Source organism: Drosophila grimshawi, unplaced genomic scaffold (assembly GCF_018153295.1).
Source record: "Drosophila grimshawi isolate 15287-2541.00 unplaced genomic scaffold, ASM1815329v1 contig_1367, whole genome shotgun sequence".
Lineage (NCBI taxonomy): Eukaryota > Metazoa > Arthropoda > Insecta > Diptera > Drosophilidae > Drosophila > Drosophila grimshawi.
In genome coordinates this window covers 7,177,357-7,194,247 of record NW_025062889.1, presented here as the reverse complement: position 1 = coordinate 7,194,247, position 16,891 = coordinate 7,177,357, and the positions used below count along the sequence as shown (strand labels likewise).

The following is a 16,891-nucleotide window of genomic DNA, read 5'->3' as shown; positions in this document are numbered from 1 at the left end:
CAGTTGACAGCACTACATATATACTCCCCAAAGGTACCCTTAAACAAAACACGGCGTGCAAAAATTACACTAGTATAGCCTAAGAATAAAGCAAGAGCGAGCTGGAAAATCCCCCGACCATTGGTGTGGAGTTATTGAAAAGTCGATAAAATATGAATTATTTTGTATAATTTCTTCCTCTTGTCATTAATATTACAGTAATTTTAAATACAACTTATAATTAGTCATCTAAGTTGAGTTACATTTTAAAGAGTTTCCAGGCAGTTAAAGTGTTTCCTACAAACATACTCGAAGAGCAATCTTCGCTCCTCATTGTACGCTTCGGTAACATTCTTTATCACCTTGTCGTCGTTGAAGGAGCTATTTCTTGGGGCTTCAATCAGCTTTTCTGTCACATACAATTTCTTATTAGCGAAATGTGTTTTTACTCTTTCGCGCAGACCAACACCGCTATAGACGCGCTTCCGAATTATTTCACGCATATTCTTCTTGCCATATTTTTTGAATATACGGTCCAAGGTTTCGTCGACTTCATTCTGTTTGCAGTGATACATATACCACAATTTGCGATCTGGTTGCCGCACATCGGTTAGACTTAGCACTCCGAATATCTCGATAACGCAGGGATCGCTTTCGGTATCTGGCGCAACGCACAACAATTTATACAAATAATTTCCGAATTTATCATCGAAACTCATATTATCTGCAACAAAAGAGAAACTTTATATTTTTAATATTTGGTTCAACACTTAAAATACACACATACATATATATATTTGTTGTGGTTAAATTTACCATCTGACGTCATTTTATATAATTAGCTTTTTGTTTGATTAATATAACTTCTTCTTTAAGTAACGTTAAGTAAATGCTGATAGAAAACTGTGTTTATATATGAAATGGTGCTTATTTCACCAAGTATGAAAGCCGTACAAAACTTTAACTGTGTTATTAATTCACAATAATATGTTAGCTCGAAAGCTGTTTGTGCTCGAGTATCGATATTTAACCGGCCACAGCGTTGACAGATCTTGTTTCTCAACAGTTGACAAAACAACGGCGTACAAAAAATGTCACTAGTTTTAATTTAAAAAAGGGAACAAAACTAAGCTGAATAACATTTTACACACTTAGCATATACTTTATAAAATTTCGCATTATAATACTATGATTAATTTTACACATAGAGATAGACAGTTTAACTCTTGCTACAAACATATTGAAAGAGCAATCTTTGCTCCTCATCGTACAATCCGGTAACCTGCCTCATAATTTTATCATCGTTGTATGGGCTATTTCGTGGTGCTTCAATCAGCTTGCCTTTCACATACAATTTCTTCTCGGCAAAATGGTCTTTTACTTTGTCGCACAGATCAACACCGCTGAAGACGGGTTTGCGAAATATTTCACGCATATTCTTCTTGCCATATTTTTTGAATATACGGTCCAAGGTTTCGTCGACTTCAGTCTGCTTGCAATAATACACATACCACAATTTGCGATCTGGTTGCCGCACATCGGTAAGACTCAACACTCCGAATATCTCCATAATTGAAGGATCGTATTGCCTTATTTTGGTATTTGGCCCAAAGTGGAAACTCCTATACAAATATCTCTCGAATTCATGTGCGAAATTGTCTGCAACAAGAGATACTTCATTTTTTATAATGCGTTCACGGCATACGGATTTATTAGATATTTGTTGTGGTTAAAGCACATTACCTTCTGACGTCATTTTCTATAGTTGGCTTTTCTATGACTATGATACCTGCTACTAATATAAAATCGTGTTAGCTTCTGCCTAAAACGCATCTGTGTTATTTCACCAAGAAACTTTTACAAATGCTTTTGTGCTTGATTATCGATACCAAACTGTCTTAAGCGTTGCCAGATCTTGATTCTCAGCAGATTGACAACACTAAAACCTACAGCTGCTGCTGCTACTGCATGCAGAAAATTTAGTTATTTAACCAGTCGATTTCTTAAAAGAAAACAATGCAAAATTGTGTTAAACTCTTACCGCTGGCACTTAAGTGCCAGCAGCGAGCGGTTAGCTCAACGGCAGCAATGGCTGGAAAACGAAACTTTCGTAAATTTAATGTGTATAGCAAGCGTGGCACACGTGTGGTAAAGGAAGCGCAGCGGACACTGGCCAATCCTCCAGTGGCCATTCACAAACGAGGAGTGCGCGACACGGGCATCACACTCAATGGCCAATTCGTGGAGATACCAGAGAAAATACCCGACATCATTGTGCCAGACTTGACTGGCTGTAAACTGAAGCCATATGTGTCCTACAAGGCGCCCGAAGTAATACAATCGGAGTACACAAGCCTGGATCTCTTCAATGCCGTCTACTCGCAGAAGATTATTGAGGATTTCAAGGCTGGCAAGCTGGACGCCGATGGCAAAGCCACAGAGCCATCACCCAACGAGCAACTGACGCCGGAGATTGCTCTGATGCGTGCCCGGAAAACTGGCAGTGATATTTTCTAAGCGACATTTTTTTCTTAGGTTTTTATTAATTGTTAATTATAAATATTAATTGCTATTGCTGCATGTACTTCTGGCGATAATTGTAGAGTTTGCGCAGCCATTTCTCTGCCTTCAGTTCAGAATCGCCCAAAAACTGTAAATGGAAGAAAAACAATGAATAACATTTGCTAAATACACAAATAAGGCAAATAAAATACAAATGCAACCCACATTGGGATGGAAGATTTCGTCTTCTTTAGGAGCTGTAACTTCGGCTGGCTTGGTTACGATCACAGTCTCCTTATTTAAATCGATGATCACTTTGTCCTTTTCATGGGCTTCCCGATCGCGAGAGCTGAAGAATGCAGACGGCTTGAATGCATCCTCATCGATTGTTTCCAGGCTCTTTTGCACTTTGGCGTCTAGCAAATCGATGGCTTTGATGGGCGGTGCAGTTGATTTTGCTGATGATGTGTTTAGCTGACGGAAGCCGCTCTCGGCGCTGGGCGCTCGTGTTGTGCGTTGCGATGCCGACCTGGACTTGGATTTGCGGGAATCGTATTCCCGACCCTTGCTCTGCCGGCTCCGCGAGCTGCTGCGGGATGAACTCTGTGAGCTGAGCGATGAGCTGCGGCTGCTGCTGCGACTATGTCGATAATATTTCTTCGACTTCTTTGACTTTTTCTTCTTTGACTTTGATCTATTTCGGCTGCTGCGTGAGGGAGATTTTGATTTGGAGCGATAGCGTTCACGTTCGCGCTCTCGTTCTCTATCCCTATCTCTGTCACGGTTTCGGTCCCGCTCCCGATCTCGGTCTCGTTCCCGCTCTCGATCTCGTTCTCTATCGCGCCTTTCCCGCATTGTTTTTATATTTATTATTAATATGAGCGGCAAAAAAACACAACCTGTCTGGAAATGACAAATGTTAAACTAAAATATTATTTAACATAACAATAACAGAACTGTTGTTAACAGCAAGAAATAGTTATACCATTTAGCAATATGGCAACATCACAGTTGGCGCCACAATTTTACGCTAAAATTTAATTTAAGGAAAAATTCAAACATCAAACGCGGAAAACAAGTCAAAAACGAAGCTTATCATCGCTGACGCCGTACACTATCTGACTTCGTTGACTAGGCATGCTGAGTTACTACTAATAAATATATCAATTATGATTGCAAAAAATCGATGTCAAACCACCTATCGTAAATTTGATTGAAGCTTTAGTAATATATATTGTCCGTTTCAACCACCATGGGGGTATATAAATGCCATGTGAACTTGACAAACTTGCAATCTAATTGCAGCGGTCAATTAAGTAAAACATATCTGTTGAGAATGGGGCTCCTCCAATTTCTTGTTGTTCAGCTATTTCTGGCTTTTATTGTTACGGCTTTGCCTCCCAATGCCGGACGGAGTAGTTCAGTAACAACGGTAAAATATATAACATATAATATTTAAACTTGCATTGCATATCCTTTGATTTCGAAATCTGTACAGGTGTCTCTTGTGAAGAAGTTTGGTTATCCAATCGAGGAGCATCAAGTGCAAACATCCGATGGATATATTCTGACAATGCATCGCATACCCTACTCTTCAAAAACGGGCAACGTTGGTGGTGAACGTAAGGTTATGTTCCTTCAGCATGGTTTGCTCTGCTCCTCGTCGGACTGGGTTCTGAGCGGACCAGAAAATGGCTTGGCCTTCATCCTATCCGATGCTGGCTATGATGTCTGGATGGGCAATGCTCGCGGCAACACCTACTCGAAGAAGCATGCGACCAAGTCGCCACTGTTTCAGCCATTCTGGAACTTTGAATGGCACGACATTGGCATCTATGATCTGCCAGCGATGATTGACTACGTTCTATACATGACCGGGGAGCAGAAATTGCAATATGTCGGTCACTCGCAGGGCACAACTTCCTTCTTTGTGCTTAACTCGATGGTCAAGAGATTTAAGAGTCGCATTCGTTCGGCCCATTTGCTGGCTCCGGTTGCCTGGATGGAGCATATGGAGAGTCCGCTCGCTAAGGTAGCAGGACCTTTGCTTGGACAGCCTAATGCACTTGTGGAACTATTCGGTAGCGCTGAGTTTATGCCCAGCACAAAGGCTATGGAGTTGATGGGTTCGATTATGTGCAGAGACCAAGCCGTCTCTCAAGTTATCTGCACCAATTCGCTCTTCCTAATGGGTGGCTGGGACTCACCATATTTGAATGCAACAATGATTCCTGATATCATGGCCACAACGCCAGCGGGCTGCTCCATCAATCAGCTCTTCCACTACCTGCAGGAATACCAATCCGGCTATTTCCGCCAGTTCGACTATGGCAGTATCAGAAACAAGAAGGAGTATAATAACAAGGCACCCCCGAACTATGACGTTGAGGGAATGGATGTACCGATCTATCTCTACTACAGCGACAATGACTACTTCGCCAGTCTGATTGATGTGGATTTGCTGAGGCGAACCATGAACCCAAGTGCTCTGAAGCGGGCTTATCGCATGCCTGAGGCTAAGTGGAATCACCTAGACTTCCTTTGGGGTCTGAATATCAAAGAAATACTTTACGACACCGTTCTGGACGACATCATAAATGCAGATTAATAATAATAACCATAATAAATGTAACACGCTAATTTCAACTAAAAATGTTTTATAAGTCTATTTTTATCAGTCTTCTGGGTTCCAATTAAAAAATTATATTTTAGAAAGTATTTTTGCTTATTGAATGTGCCGTTGTTTATTACGGCACTTAATTGATAACACTTCAAGACTAAGAGGATCACTCGCCCGATTGTAAAAATGAAAAACACTTATCTTTCCACCATTCCGATTAAAGTCAAATTAAATAAACGTTATTTATAAATATGAAATTTGTTTTCTTGTATAAAATGCGTTCTTATTTCATTTTGCATTTTGGGTTCTGGCTCAAACGTGGCAATCAAAGTTGTTCATTCATTCAATTCTTGTCTTTAGAATTGTAAAACTGCCATTATTTTTTCCTTTTTGCAAACTTTTCTTTATGCCTTCAGATTAAAAATAAAACATGAATGAAAATATAAAACTGACACCAATTTGGCATTTGCAAAGTTAAATATACATAGCTAAATCGAAACAAGCAATTCGTACATTTTTCTGTAAAATTGCCATTTTGCCAAATTGGTCAATTCCCTTCCAAGCCAGATTGAAAGTAAGACACGAGTAAGAAAATATAAAAAAAAAATTGGCAAAGTTTAATGGAGCTAAAATGGTCAGCCTTTTGTGTTATTTTCGAACCAAGCAATACATACATTTTTCTGGTATATCAGTATTCAGTATTTTTAAGCCATCAACAAATGGTCACACTGTACAAGCAGGTACATCCACGGTACAGCCTCGGCGAAAAAAATCAATTACCCATTTGATTCGAAGAATAATTTGAATTTAAAAACATCAAATAAGGCAGCCTAGTGCGTTGGGAACGATGACGCGGATAACTAGAAGTGATTTATCACTTGATATGGAGTGCTGGGTGGAGGAGCTGTCCCCCGCCCAATTGGCCTACTACGAGAAAATCACAAACGAGCACAATGCGGTGAAAAACGCGCTGAAGTCCGCCGTCAGCGCCAATGAAGGCAAGGAGCTATTCAGCGGGCAGGTGTTTCAGGCATACTCGTTCAAGGGCAAAGTGCTGCAAGAGCTCAAGGAGGCGACCTTGCCTAAGAAGCCACCAAAAGCAGATCCTCCCCCACCGCCCACCACTGCCTCGGGTGGAGGCGGTGGTGGCACTGGGCGTGGTCGTGGCCGACCCCGTCTGGCAGCAAACATTGCTTACTTGGAGTCATCGGATGAGAGCGACGACGATGTGCCGCTGGGCAAACGCTTAGCCCTGTCAGTGGGCAAGAAGGCTGTTGCCGCCGCTCCGCCATCCCAATCGACACCCAAAGCAAGTAAAAAAGCGGCGGCAGCAGCTGCATCTCCCACAGGCAAGGCATCGCCACAGCCCAAGGGTGGCAAGGGATCGGGCGCAGGTTCCAGCAAATCATCGGCTAGTGGCGAAGCGCCACCCAAGAATTTCCGTCCGGCAGAGGTCAATTCTGTGGGTGGTTTGGTGGTGGGTAGCAACGATGACAGCAGCGCCAAGAATGGCAAAGATGCCAAGGAAGGCAAGGATACGAAAATGCAGGGCAAAACATATCCATCACTGGTCGTGCTTGCCAAGCCATTCCTCAAGATCAAAGACATGGCAGCGACGCGCAGCAAACTGGACTCCAAGGTCAAACTGGTGCTCATGCTGACACCCAACAAGTTCTGCGAGTGGCTGCTCCAAGAGGGCCTGCTGCGTGCCCAGCAGCACTGCATAAACCATCGGAGCAACGAACTCAAAATGGGTAAGAAAGAAAATATTTAAACCGAGTGTTTTATTTGTGAATCTTATAACTTCGGAATAAGAACTGTATGTTCATTTGTTTTATATATTTATATCAATCTTATTTAAGAATACTAAATAACTACATTTTAAAACTTCGAAAATCCTCTGACACATACTCTTTCTATATATTCCTAGGCGTTTACTCGGACATCAGCAAGTTTCCGTATACCGGCGGCTATGTTTGGATTAGCGATTGTTGTCCCTACCGTTTCGTTTCGGTGTTTAACAATTCCATTTTTGAGGGCGCCCAGCATCCGCCAACATTTCTGCTAAAGCTCGTCTATCATTGGGCCTGCCAGACCAGCATTCAGAATGTGGTGCAGTGGGTCAAAGTGGACAGTGTCTACATCAAAGGCATCTACACATGGCTACGTGCTATTTGTACATTGGCCGTGCATCAAAAGTGCAAAAAGCTCGGCGGCCCCGGCAAGTTTGTTGAGGTGCGTTTAATTTGGTTATTTTAATTTTAGTTTTAGTAAGTTCGAGCATGTAATAAATTTTCCTTGCCGACGCTTTGCAGGTGGGTGTCATTTCGTTGGGCACAACGTCGCAGGACGGTGCACAACGTCAGGTGAAGGTGGAGGTGCTTGGCGTCTACGACTATACGGATAAATCCATACGGCTGCGTGCCGTAGAACCGATTACCGATGGCGACCGTAATTATAAGAAACGTTTTCAGGTATGCAATACTCTAATTTATTATAAAATATTATATATTTAAATGGATACATTATTTGCAGGCAATTTTAGAGCCACTGTCTCGCTGGGTGCACAAGGACAGCACAATTTGCATAGATCTTACCGTGGACAAGATAACACTCTTTAGCATGGGCTTCAAGAACATTGTTCAGGCGGCAGCCACCGATAACGCAGCGAAGCACAACAACTCGGCTGTTATGGAATACTTGCGTCGCATTGTGCCGCGCATGTTCCAGAATACGCTGTCGTTGCTCTCGCGCCAAATGATACAGCAGTTCCTCGATGAGCTCGTCTGGCGCGAATCCTTTGGCACGTATGCGCTGCAGGCGTTCAACAATATCATCATACACATTGCCGAGCAGACACGTGTAACGACCAATGAGACAATTACACAGCGCCTGTATCAGGTGATTATCGAGCAAATATCATTTTGAAATATGTTAATGTAGCAATGTGTTTGTTTTTTTGGTTCGCAGGTCGCAACAAATCCATTTAAGGACTGGAGCGTACTGCCACCCAATTACAAGGAGACACCAGCCAATGCAACGCCCAAGCGTCTCAAGAAACGTTAGTAAATCACCGCTAGTTAGTATGTAGACAGTGATTAGTCGTAATAGTCTAATTTAGTCCTAAGGCAGCAGCAGCTGTGAGCAATGCCAAACCAGAAATATATTGTAATGCCTATGCGTTTTGTCACTCCAAAACGATTGTAATAACCAATGTCCGACATGAAATGTTTATCAACTCTTTTTAATTTTTTAATTATGTGTATTGGAATTAATCTTTATTCATGATACTTTAAATGAGTCAGCATTTAAAAACTGATTTACATATAATTTTATTTTTGGCATTCTTAAAATGTGTTAACTTGTTTTAAAACGAAATAAACAAACAAAAAAATTATATAAGTAAAACCAAATACAAAACTATGTAAAACTGGTACTTTTTATTTGCATTCATTATGATTTTTGAAGTGACAAAACGTTAAAAGGCATAAATCTGTTAAAAGAAAAGAAAAATCAGAAATATGGATGACTTCAATCGAAGAATGTTCTCTGCATCTTTAAGAAGAATGTGCGGCATTATTTAAAGAGTTGTGATCAGAAAGCAAAGCCAGATAAGATTTTAATCCTAAACGATCTGATCTTCTCGTTTTGCAGCAATCAGTGATACGGACTATGTGCACGCTGGCAAGGAATATGTCAGCAAAGTGAAGAAAGAAAAGGATATTTTGCCAACAGGGAGCAAACGTCGCAGTACTGTCAGCACACCCCCTCCGGCAGGAGTCTCCAAGGGCCTCGGCAAAGGAGCTGGAACTTCAAAGTTGGCTGCGAAAACTGCAGTTGCCAAGACGATCGTGCCTGCTCTGCCCTCGACGAAATTGGTGCCTAAAAAGCCCAAGGAGACAAAGGAGGAGAAAGAGAAGGTTGCCGTTGTCATTAAAAAGGAAGAAGACGAACTGAAGGGTCTCGAGGAGCTCTACTATGGCATTAGCGATGGCACAGAAGAGTTCTATGAGCATTTTCCCTACAGCTCGCCACGAGCCAATCCAGCGGAGCTAACCAGGACAGTTGAGTGTCCAATTTGCTTGAATGGCGAAACGTATGACTCCAATGAGAAGCTGCAAACGCATTTGGTGTCGCACATCTCGCCCGAGGGCAGTCAACATCAATTCCAGTGTCTGTTCTGCCTGGAGAAACATCAAACCGAATTTGTGCTAGCCAAGCACAATCAAATCATGCATCCCACCGAAACCAAGACGGAAGGCTCCCCTTCCTATTATTGCCTGATTTGCCAGCAGCGATACAATTCTCTGCAATTTCTGACTTCCCATCTGCAGAGGGTGCACAGCACATTAGAGTTGCCGTACTGGTGTCAATCCTGCGGCTATCGCTCCTCCTCGCATCGCGATCTGGTGCGCCACTTCTACGACGATCACAAGAATCAGAACTTCTTGCAGTGCCCATACTGTCTTGATGTAAGTGTAATTGCAGTCTATCCGATGTTTCGTAAAATCATTTCATAATTGTTTGCCTTCTGCAGATCTATTACTTTACACATAAGGGCAAGGTGAATCAGTTGCGTGTTGAGCACTTCTTCATGCATCTGGACGAGCATGTGAACAAGAGGGATCCAGCATTGCGGTGTCAGAAGTGTTCGCTGAGCTTCTTGGAAAAGGGCGATTTGAAACAGCACACGGTCATGCATCATGTCAGCATGACCAAGACAAATAAACCAGTGCGTCTGCTATTGAATAACTCGCTACTAATTCCGCCGCCCAAGGTGCGCACACACCATCGGGAACAGCCGCCATTCTCCACATACAAACGGCCCGTTTTCTTTGCCTTCCTCGAGGGCAAGACATGCGCCGAGTGCAATACTGATTTCGCCAGCGAGGAGACACACTACACGTAAGTGAAAGCAACACAAAAATATTTCCGATATACAACCGTTGAAGCATTTTGAATCTTTCACAGCGGTTGGCTGCACTGCGTCAAGTGCAACTATCAAACATGTTGCGAGCGCGCCCAGTTCCGACATGGCGTTGATTGTAATAGCAACTTTGAGGATGCAATGGAAGTGAATATGCAGCAGGAGATGCACTGCATCTGCGGCTTTGCCACCAGCAATGGCAACAAAATGGCCCAGCATTTGGCCAACTGTTGCCTGAGCACCTGCTACCCTAGTGTGGAGACGTCCAACGAGAATGCCGTCAAGCGCAATATGCTGGATATGTTGGGTCTGGTGCGCCGTGATGGTGAAACTTCTGGCGAGGGCGCAGATATGGGTGATGCGGTCGATGATGCCATGGATGACAATAGCGAGCTGCTCCAGACTCCGGTCGATGATGACCAGCAGCTGCCGCAAGAGGGTCAGCCAGCGGATCAGGAGCCAATGCAGCAACATCATCAGGCGTTGCCGCAGGAGACTCAAGCCGATATGCAAACAGATGAGCCACAACAAGAATATATAGCAGCACATCCGGAACCCGTACCATTGTCACACTTGCCCCAAGTCCAGCAACAGGAGCAGCAATCGACGCCCATACAATTCGGTGAAATGGAGGCGGCACCTGTCATGCTGGATCCGCAGCAGGTGCAAGCAGCTGCCGACTATGCTCAGGTGTCTGTGGTGCAGCAGCAACAACAACAACAGCAACAACAACAGCAACAGCACCACCAACAGCAGCCATATGGAATGACTGGCTACGGTCAGAGCGCTATGTCAACAGACATTGACATGCCGCTTATTGGGGAACTGGCCGAGCCGAGTGCGCCGCCAACGCCACAGTTTTTGGGTGAGGTGCACACGCCCATGTTCGATGCGGTTGCCGCTGCTGAGCAACAACACTATCAGCAGCAGCAGCAACAGCAGCAGCATCATCATCAACTACCCCAATGATATAAGCTACCGGGCAAGCTGAAGGCGCGCGATTATACGTTGCCTTGGCAGAATTACTGAGAAACTTCATCCACGTAAAAAAAGCATTCATGTATATTATGAGTTTAAATCTTATTAGCTTATATACATACACTACAATCTATGCATCGTAATATTGCACAGTATATATTGATAGATTATTAGTAATACATTAAACAAACCAACAAAATAAAACATGAAAACATGCAGCTCTTATTGTCCACATGCAATACACATAAAACATATAAAATAAAATTTTGTATATTGGTAAGAACAGTTTGAGTCTTTCAATGCCAATTCCTTAGCTCGCACATAGGTTGGATTTTGAAAGCAAGTCTGATGTAGCTAGAAGACTCGCTCTGCTACTAAACTAACTGAACTTAAACTCTTTTTGACACCAGAAGAATACTTTTTTTGATTAGGGCTATTTTTCGAGGATTGGAATTGTACTGTTCTTGGTCATTTCTGCTGTTGTCGCTGTTTAGATTGCAGTAGGGCGGACAATACAAGCGCAGTGTCTAGCTCCTGTTGGGTGCCCGGCTCATTGTCCAGCGAGATTTCAGCAGCACGCTCGTGGAAACGCGCTAAGACGCGAGGACGATAATCTGCAAAAAATGGAGCCAAATTAGATTCACTTAATATGGCTTTAGATTGATAAGAAAGACTTACCGACACTGCCTGCAAGAGGATTACCAGTGAGTCGCAGAGTCTCTAGGAGCGGCAGATTGGCAACAAAATCAACTTCATCTAGCTGCTCAATGAGATTGCAGCTCAAATCCAAGTTGACCAAGGAGAGCAACTTGCGCAGTCCATTCAGCGTTTTGATCTTGTTCTGTGCCAGTTTTAGGGTCACCAAATTGCCCATGCTTAGATGCCAGTCCACACATTCGGCAATCAAGTTACCCGACAACGACAGCAACTGCAGATGTGGCAGCTCCGCCAGATTGTGCACGTTGCGTATGCGATTCTGTTCGAGTATCAAGCGACGCAGTTTGGGTGCAGTGCGTACACTGCCATCGATTTGTGTTAATAGATTGCCGGTCAAGTCCAGTTCGCTAAGCTCACTCCATGCATCCGTGGTAAGCAGGGCATCGTCACCATTTTCGGCTATCGTTTCCGGCACCAGGCTGGGCACATCGCACGATTTATGCAGATTATCGCAGAGCAGCACCTGATTGATATGTGTAATTGTTGTGTTGTGCACACAGATCGTTTCCAGAGTTGGCTTCAACGGCTCAATGTCCACAATATTCTCCGTGGACAGTGCTGAGAATTTGAGAGTTTTGAGATTACGGAATGCATTCAAATTGAAGCTTAAGCGATTCGGAATGATATTGCTGCGTCCAATTGGCACATCCACCGTATTGTAGTCCTGCACAAAACTGGTGTTGTCCTTAACCGGCGTCACCACCAATGCCGCCAGCTGCATGCTAAAGTCCAGCACATGCGAGAAGTCAAATTTGCCGCCTAGTTCACTCGGTGGGCAGGGCAAGGAGAGGCGCTCACTGATGGCATAAACCTGTGAAATTCAAACCACAAAGATTTACGAAGGGAATGATAAATAGTTTAAAGCTACACCGATATTATTAAAATTAAAAAGAGTCCAATTATTCATACACTTCTAATGGATTTGGACAACACTCTCGGGCTGTAGTTCACGCTCCTCATGCCTCAGGTAGAGCGAAAGCAGCCTGTAGAGCAACACGACTCCGAGCAGCCTGCGCTGCTGCATTGTGAATTTTTTGTGCGCCACACCAAAGTAGATACCCACTCGCCTGTTGGTCAAATGATTCATGCCCAGGGCATCGATCATTGCGGCCTCGCGGGTGTGTGCATCATGCGAGGAGATGCCGTGAAAACAACGCAGCAATTGAACGCCACGCTTCTGCTGCCACAGATGCACAATGAGGGCGATCTTTGGATCTTTTGCCAGCACATGACGATCAACTGATTGCATCACTTTATGCGCCTGCCGCAAATGGACATAGGGACGCGAGGACTTCCCCTTGCCCACATAGAAAATGGAGCGTAGAAAGGTCAGCCACACATCGAGCTGGTGCATGCCACTTGCCCGTCTCTTCAGTCCATTGGTTATGCGCGGATCCAACAGCAAGTAGTTAAAGAAATGCCGCTTGCTCGAATCGTGCCGGCAGTGCCACCTCCTATGCCTGCGGACTAGGCTCGAGTGTGTTTTGATGATGCTCACAAAGCTATGCTCCGACTGGAGCGTATGCTGCAGCTCCGCTGAGAAATTTGTACGTGGCATATGTAGTACACCCAGAGAATACTTAAGGCCGCGAAATTGGGACAGTGGCCGGCCGCTGAACATGGTCAGGGCTACCACAAACAATTTGGACATGGCAAACGCGAGTTTTATTTAAAAAGAAGTAAAAGTAAACTTTAACATTGAATATCGAGCACATAACTCACAAAAAACTGAGTTTTTCGACCCAGAGATAAAGATTTAATTAAAATGGGATCAAAGCGGGTCCTTCTTACCTCTAGAGCCGAGAGGCTGTACTCCTTTTTGGCACTCAGGAGTGCATCGCCGGTCTCGTTGAAGACCCTGGCCAGATCCTGTAGCAGATAGATGATGTCATACTTGTTGAAATCTAAGAATTCGGCCAGCAAACGTGGCAGCTCGTTGCGAAAATAAATGAGCAGCTCCCTCAAATAGATTTCCAGTTGCTCGCGACGCTGTTCCAGGAACGCGGGCTGCTTATTGCCCACTAGCTGCAACGAGTGAAATTTGAGTGTGCTTTTAATCTTTAATTCCGGACTCAAGGTTAGATTTCGGTGGGCGTACCTTCTTTGGCGGCAGCAGCTTTTTGCTGATTGATATCTCCTCGACGAGCTTTTCGTGCAGTTGAGCGAAATCGCGATAGCGTCGCTCCACAAACCATTCCACGTTCGCCACCTGAACCTATTTGCAAGTATTATAGGATTTACTATAAAGTAGTGTGTGTATTGTATTATCGTTAACATAATTAAATACCTTGATGTCATAATATGTGATCCCCGCTGAGCTTTCGACGGAATATTTGGGAATTGTGACCGTTGTGTCTTCATATTGTCGATAATAACACGACATTGTTGCCTGTGTGTGTTCTTGGACTTGTCAACGTACGTTACATTTAACGTTTAATTTATGTCTAAAAATAACAACATTTACAAAATTACACTGAAGTGGTTATTGCACAGCTGATTCCCGTGCCGTAACTGGAGATGGACTAATTGCATGGGTCGTGATGAGATGGCAACAACACTGAATTAACATAATATGAAATTTTGAATTTATTTTTGTAATGATTTCATATTTATTTGCTCGACTTGATCATCTTGGAAATATTCCAAATATTTGTTACAATCATTTAATATTGTTACTTGTGATATTGTGACTTCGATATGTGATTAGTTCTGCAGTCTGGCAACGCTGCGTGGGCATATCGGCGTTTTTGTTTATATTGCTTGTTGGCAATTTCGATTCAATGAATGTGAAGAACAATAGAATTAAAACGATTTCTAACTAAGCAATGCCACAACATATGCACCCAAGCAGAGCAATATTAACAACGAAAACGTAACAACTTGTCACACAACCGAAAATGGCTTTTCTCGGCGACTGTGTAATTGTGTTCGTCTCCCAGGCAAGTGGCTCTATATATTTACACCTGGATTCGAATTACAATTGGCACTATTCCCTTTGTTCTAGATGCTGTTCTTTGCCGGCGGCTGGCTATTTTTTAACAAGCAGCTCTTCAAGCACTATGAGATACGTCACATCTCCGTGCAGTTGATATTCTCCTCAACATTCGCCCTTTCCATCACAATGTTTGAGCTGATCATCTTCGAAATCATTGGCGTACTGGAGTCTAGCTCCCGGTATTTCCACTGGCGTCTCGGATTGACGCTGCTGCTGTTCATGGTGACAGCGGTGATACCCGTCTACATCTGCTACTCTGTGATACACAGCATTTCCTTCTGTATGTGACAATTTGCTTATTCAAATTTGTTTTCTTATTTATTTTTTTTTTATATATTTTGCGTTTATTTCTCCGGCAGTTTCTGACAGATGGGTGCGCATTTTGACCACTCTCTGCTGGTTTATCTTCCTGTACGGTCTCTGGCGCATTGGTGAACCCTTCCCACTGCTTAGCGCCTCGCATGGCATATTCACCATCGAGCAGGGAGTGTCACGGATCAGTGTCATTGGCGTCACAGTCATGGCCATACTATCCGGCTTCGGTGCTGTCAATTATCCATACACTAGCATGACCTATTTCATTAAGTAAGCGTCCATAAAACACACAACACATAAATGATTTCTTATCACTTACGGCTAACGTGTGTGTGTTTTTCCACTGCAGGCCCGTTTCGCGCAATGACATCATGTGCTTTGAGCGACGTCTCGCTCTGACTGTGGACATGCTGACGGCCAAAAAGCGACGCATTGCAATGGCCCTCTATAATCATAATAAACAGCATCCTGCCAAGCCAAGAATTTGGGATATGTTGACATCAGCAGTGCACCGCACAACAAGCGGTGGGGAGGGTGAGTGAAGGCGTGTTTATTGTATAGCTATCCATTTTACATCTACTATTTGACTGCAGACATCAATCAGTTGAAGCAGGAAGTGTACGGTTTGGAGGAGCTGCAACGTTCGGTGTTTCTTGAGCTGAGCTCACTCAAAAATATGGAGGAGCGCCAACGTTGGTCACAAACGCTGCAGGGCAAATACTTTAATGTTATCGGACATTTCTTCAGTGTCTACTGCGTTTATAAGATAATTATGGTTAGTAGAAATTCTTGTTAAATGATTTCAACAATTTCTGTTTAATCTGTACAATTTGCAGTGTTGCATTAATATTATCTTCGATCGCGTTGGTCGCAAGGATCCAGTGACGCGTGGCTTGGAAATTGCCGTGCACTGGTGCGGCTTTGATATTGATTTGGCATTCTGGAATCAGCACATTTCCTTTCTGCTCGTCGGCTGCATTGTGGTCACCTCCATTCGCGGCCTGCTGCTCACACTCACAAAGGTTGGTTTTTGAAGACTCACAGATGATTTGTTTAACGTGTATGTTTCTTGCAGTTCTTTTATCGCATTTCATCGAGCAAATCGAGCAACATTATAGTGTTGATTTTGGGTCAAATTATGGGCATGTACTTCTGCTCATCAGTCCTGCTGATGCGTATGAATATGCCGGCTGAGTATCGTGTGATCATCACTGAGGTGCTTGGAAATTTGCACTTCAATTTCTATCATCGTTGGTTCGATGTTATATTCCTGGTCAGCGCCCTGACTACCATTATCGTATTGTATTTGTCCCGCAAGCCAGTTCGTGTCGAGGATACTGAGATACAAAAATGAGAGAATAGAGATCATGAAATTGTAAGATAGATAATCTAGGCACAATTGATTAAGAATCAGTTTAAATATCACAATTAATGCAAGCTTTAAGTTATACAGATTATATAGATATATATTAATGCGTGTATACGCTAGTGTGTGTGCGTATGTTTAACTTATTATCTATTATATATATATATAGCACCAAAATCAAAGTAATGTCAGCTTAAGTAACGAACTGTTTAAAATCATGTAAAAATAACTGTTTGTTCTTAAGGTTTTATTCCGTGATTAAAGCTCTCAAATAGCGTACCCAGTATTCTGATTACTTATGTATCAGAAAGCTTTCAGCGAAACTGATGAAGAAAGCTTTTTCTTTATTTTATGTTGCTAGGTTATAATGGTGCTGCTTATGCTCAAGGTTGACTCAAACTTGAGTTTATTTCAGCCCACTTTCACACATGTCGCAACTGCTTCAGTTATATTCCATTCCATAACAACATGGGCTTAACAGAGCGCTGTTAA

The 16,891-nt window shown here is 43.2% G+C and overlaps 9 protein-coding genes across 9 annotated transcripts; 4 read left to right on the top strand and 5 right to left on the bottom strand.

Moving 5' to 3' along the window:
* Window positions 1-151: 151 nt before the first annotated feature.
* LOC6559070 lies at window positions 152-1,874 on the bottom strand. Its single transcript, XM_001985948.3, has 3 exons — window positions 1,723-1,874; window positions 767-1,638; window positions 152-703 (listed from the first exon to the last, which is right to left on the bottom strand). The coding sequence occupies exons 1-2, from the start codon at window positions 1,733-1,735 to the stop codon at window positions 1,199-1,201; spliced, it is 453 nt and encodes a 150-aa protein (XP_001985984.1). The 5' UTR covers window positions 1,736-1,874; the 3' UTR covers window positions 152-703; window positions 767-1,198.
* LOC6559071 lies at window positions 246-808 on the bottom strand. The gene is made up of 2 exons (XM_001985949.1): window positions 796-808; window positions 246-703 (listed from the first exon to the last, which is right to left on the bottom strand). Exons 1-2 carry the CDS (start codon window positions 806-808, stop codon window positions 246-248), a joined length of 471 nt encoding a protein of 156 aa, XP_001985985.1.
* A 34-nt stretch (window positions 1,875-1,908) lies between the features above and the next one.
* On the top strand, window positions 1,909-2,705 carry LOC6559530 (39S ribosomal protein L41, mitochondrial). Its single transcript, XM_001985947.2, has one exon. It carries the CDS (start codon window positions 1,996-1,998, stop codon window positions 2,494-2,496), a length of 501 nt encoding a protein of 166 aa, XP_001985983.1. The 5' UTR covers window positions 1,909-1,995; the 3' UTR covers window positions 2,497-2,705.
* LOC6559843 (serine/threonine-protein kinase fray2) lies at window positions 2,549-3,384 on the bottom strand. Its single transcript, XM_001985946.3, has 2 exons — window positions 2,707-3,384; window positions 2,549-2,629 (listed from the first exon to the last, which is right to left on the bottom strand). The coding sequence occupies exons 1-2, from the start codon at window positions 3,334-3,336 to the stop codon at window positions 2,549-2,551; spliced, it is 711 nt and encodes a 236-aa protein (XP_001985982.1). The 5' UTR covers window positions 3,337-3,384.
* A 390-nt stretch (window positions 3,385-3,774) lies between these two features.
* LOC6559834 (lipase 3) lies at window positions 3,775-5,199 on the top strand. The gene is made up of 2 exons (XM_001985945.2): window positions 3,775-3,913; window positions 3,980-5,199. The coding sequence occupies exons 1-2, from the start codon at window positions 3,818-3,820 to the stop codon at window positions 5,087-5,089; spliced, it is 1,206 nt and encodes a 401-aa protein (XP_001985981.1). The 5' UTR covers window positions 3,775-3,817; the 3' UTR covers window positions 5,090-5,199.
* Window positions 5,200-5,849: 650 nt separating this feature from the next.
* Window positions 5,850-10,997, top strand: LOC6559833. Its single transcript, XM_001985944.3, has 8 exons — window positions 5,850-6,855; window positions 7,032-7,336; window positions 7,417-7,575; window positions 7,637-8,002; window positions 8,072-8,162; window positions 8,756-9,573; window positions 9,639-10,006; window positions 10,073-10,997. The coding sequence occupies exons 1-8, from the start codon at window positions 5,949-5,951 to the stop codon at window positions 10,995-10,997; spliced, it is 3,939 nt and encodes a 1,312-aa protein (XP_001985980.1). The 5' UTR covers window positions 5,850-5,948.
* A 263-nt stretch (window positions 10,998-11,260) lies between these two features.
* On the bottom strand, window positions 11,261-14,266 carry LOC6559548 (nischarin). Its single transcript, XM_032735492.2, has 5 exons — window positions 14,011-14,266; window positions 13,822-13,938; window positions 13,515-13,748; window positions 11,685-12,534; window positions 11,261-11,620 (listed from the first exon to the last, which is right to left on the bottom strand). The coding sequence occupies exons 1-5, from the start codon at window positions 14,104-14,106 to the stop codon at window positions 11,475-11,477; spliced, it is 1,443 nt and encodes a 480-aa protein (XP_032591383.1). The 5' UTR covers window positions 14,107-14,266; the 3' UTR covers window positions 11,261-11,474.
* LOC116805124 (ankyrin repeat and LEM domain-containing protein 1) lies at window positions 12,578-13,505 on the bottom strand. Its single transcript, XM_032735493.1, has one exon. It carries the CDS (start codon window positions 13,372-13,374, stop codon window positions 12,637-12,639), a length of 738 nt encoding a protein of 245 aa, XP_032591384.1. The 5' UTR covers window positions 13,375-13,505; the 3' UTR covers window positions 12,578-12,636.
* A 241-nt stretch (window positions 14,267-14,507) lies between the features above and the next one.
* LOC6559026 (Golgi pH regulator) lies at window positions 14,508-16,683 on the top strand. The gene is made up of 7 exons (XM_001985942.2): window positions 14,508-14,662; window positions 14,728-14,998; window positions 15,078-15,303; window positions 15,383-15,567; window positions 15,627-15,808; window positions 15,870-16,055; window positions 16,109-16,683. The coding sequence occupies exons 1-7, from the start codon at window positions 14,621-14,623 to the stop codon at window positions 16,385-16,387; spliced, it is 1,371 nt and encodes a 456-aa protein (XP_001985978.2). The 5' UTR covers window positions 14,508-14,620; the 3' UTR covers window positions 16,388-16,683.
* Window positions 16,684-16,891: the final 208 nt, after the last annotated feature.

Excerpts from the sequence above, each read along its gene's own strand:
- LOC6559843 (XM_001985946.3), bottom strand. The coding sequence starts at position 3,336 with ATGCGGGAAAGGCGCGATAGAGAACGAGATCGAGAGCGGGAACGAGAC. Across the intron at positions 2,630-2,706 it reads ACGAAATCTTCCATCCCAAT|TTTTTGGGCGATTCTGAACT; the intron begins GTGGGTTGCATT and ends TTCCATTTACAG.
- LOC6559833 (XM_001985944.3), top strand. The coding sequence starts at position 5,949 with ATGACGCGGATAACTAGAAGTGATTTATCACTTGATATGGAGTGCTGG. Across the intron at positions 6,856-7,031 it reads GAGCAACGAACTCAAAATGG|GCGTTTACTCGGACATCAGC; the intron begins GTAAGAAAGAAA and ends ATATATTCCTAG. Across the intron at positions 7,337-7,416 it reads GCCCCGGCAAGTTTGTTGAG|GTGGGTGTCATTTCGTTGGG; the intron begins GTGCGTTTAATT and ends GACGCTTTGCAG.
- LOC6559530 (XM_001985947.2), top strand. The coding sequence starts at position 1,996 with ATGCAAAATTGTGTTAAACTCTTACCGCTGGCACTTAAGTGCCAGCAG.
- LOC6559548 (XM_032735492.2), bottom strand. The coding sequence starts at position 14,106 with ATGTCGTGTTATTATCGACAATATGAAGACACAACGGTCACAATTCCC. Across the intron at positions 13,749-13,821 it reads AGCTGCTGCCGCCAAAGAAG|CTAGTGGGCAATAAGCAGCC; the intron begins GTACGCCCACCG and ends CACTCGTTGCAG. Across the intron at positions 11,621-11,684 it reads TCCTCTTGCAGGCAGTGTCG|ATTATCGTCCTCGCGTCTTA; the intron begins GTAAGTCTTTCT and ends CATTTTTTGCAG.
- LOC116805124 (XM_032735493.1), bottom strand. The coding sequence starts at position 13,374 with ATGTCCAAATTGTTTGTGGTAGCCCTGACCATGTTCAGCGGCCGGCCA.
- LOC6559026 (XM_001985942.2), top strand. The coding sequence starts at position 14,621 with ATGGCTTTTCTCGGCGACTGTGTAATTGTGTTCGTCTCCCAG. Across the intron at positions 14,663-14,727 it reads TAATTGTGTTCGTCTCCCAG|ATGCTGTTCTTTGCCGGCGG; the intron begins GCAAGTGGCTCT and ends CCTTTGTTCTAG. Across the intron at positions 16,056-16,108 it reads TGCTGCTCACACTCACAAAG|TTCTTTTATCGCATTTCATC; the intron begins GTTGGTTTTTGA and ends TGTTTCTTGCAG.
- LOC6559834 (XM_001985945.2), top strand. The coding sequence starts at position 3,818 with ATGGGGCTCCTCCAATTTCTTGTTGTTCAGCTATTTCTGGCTTTTATT. Across the intron at positions 3,914-3,979 it reads GGAGTAGTTCAGTAACAACG|GTGTCTCTTGTGAAGAAGTT; the intron begins GTAAAATATATA and ends AAATCTGTACAG.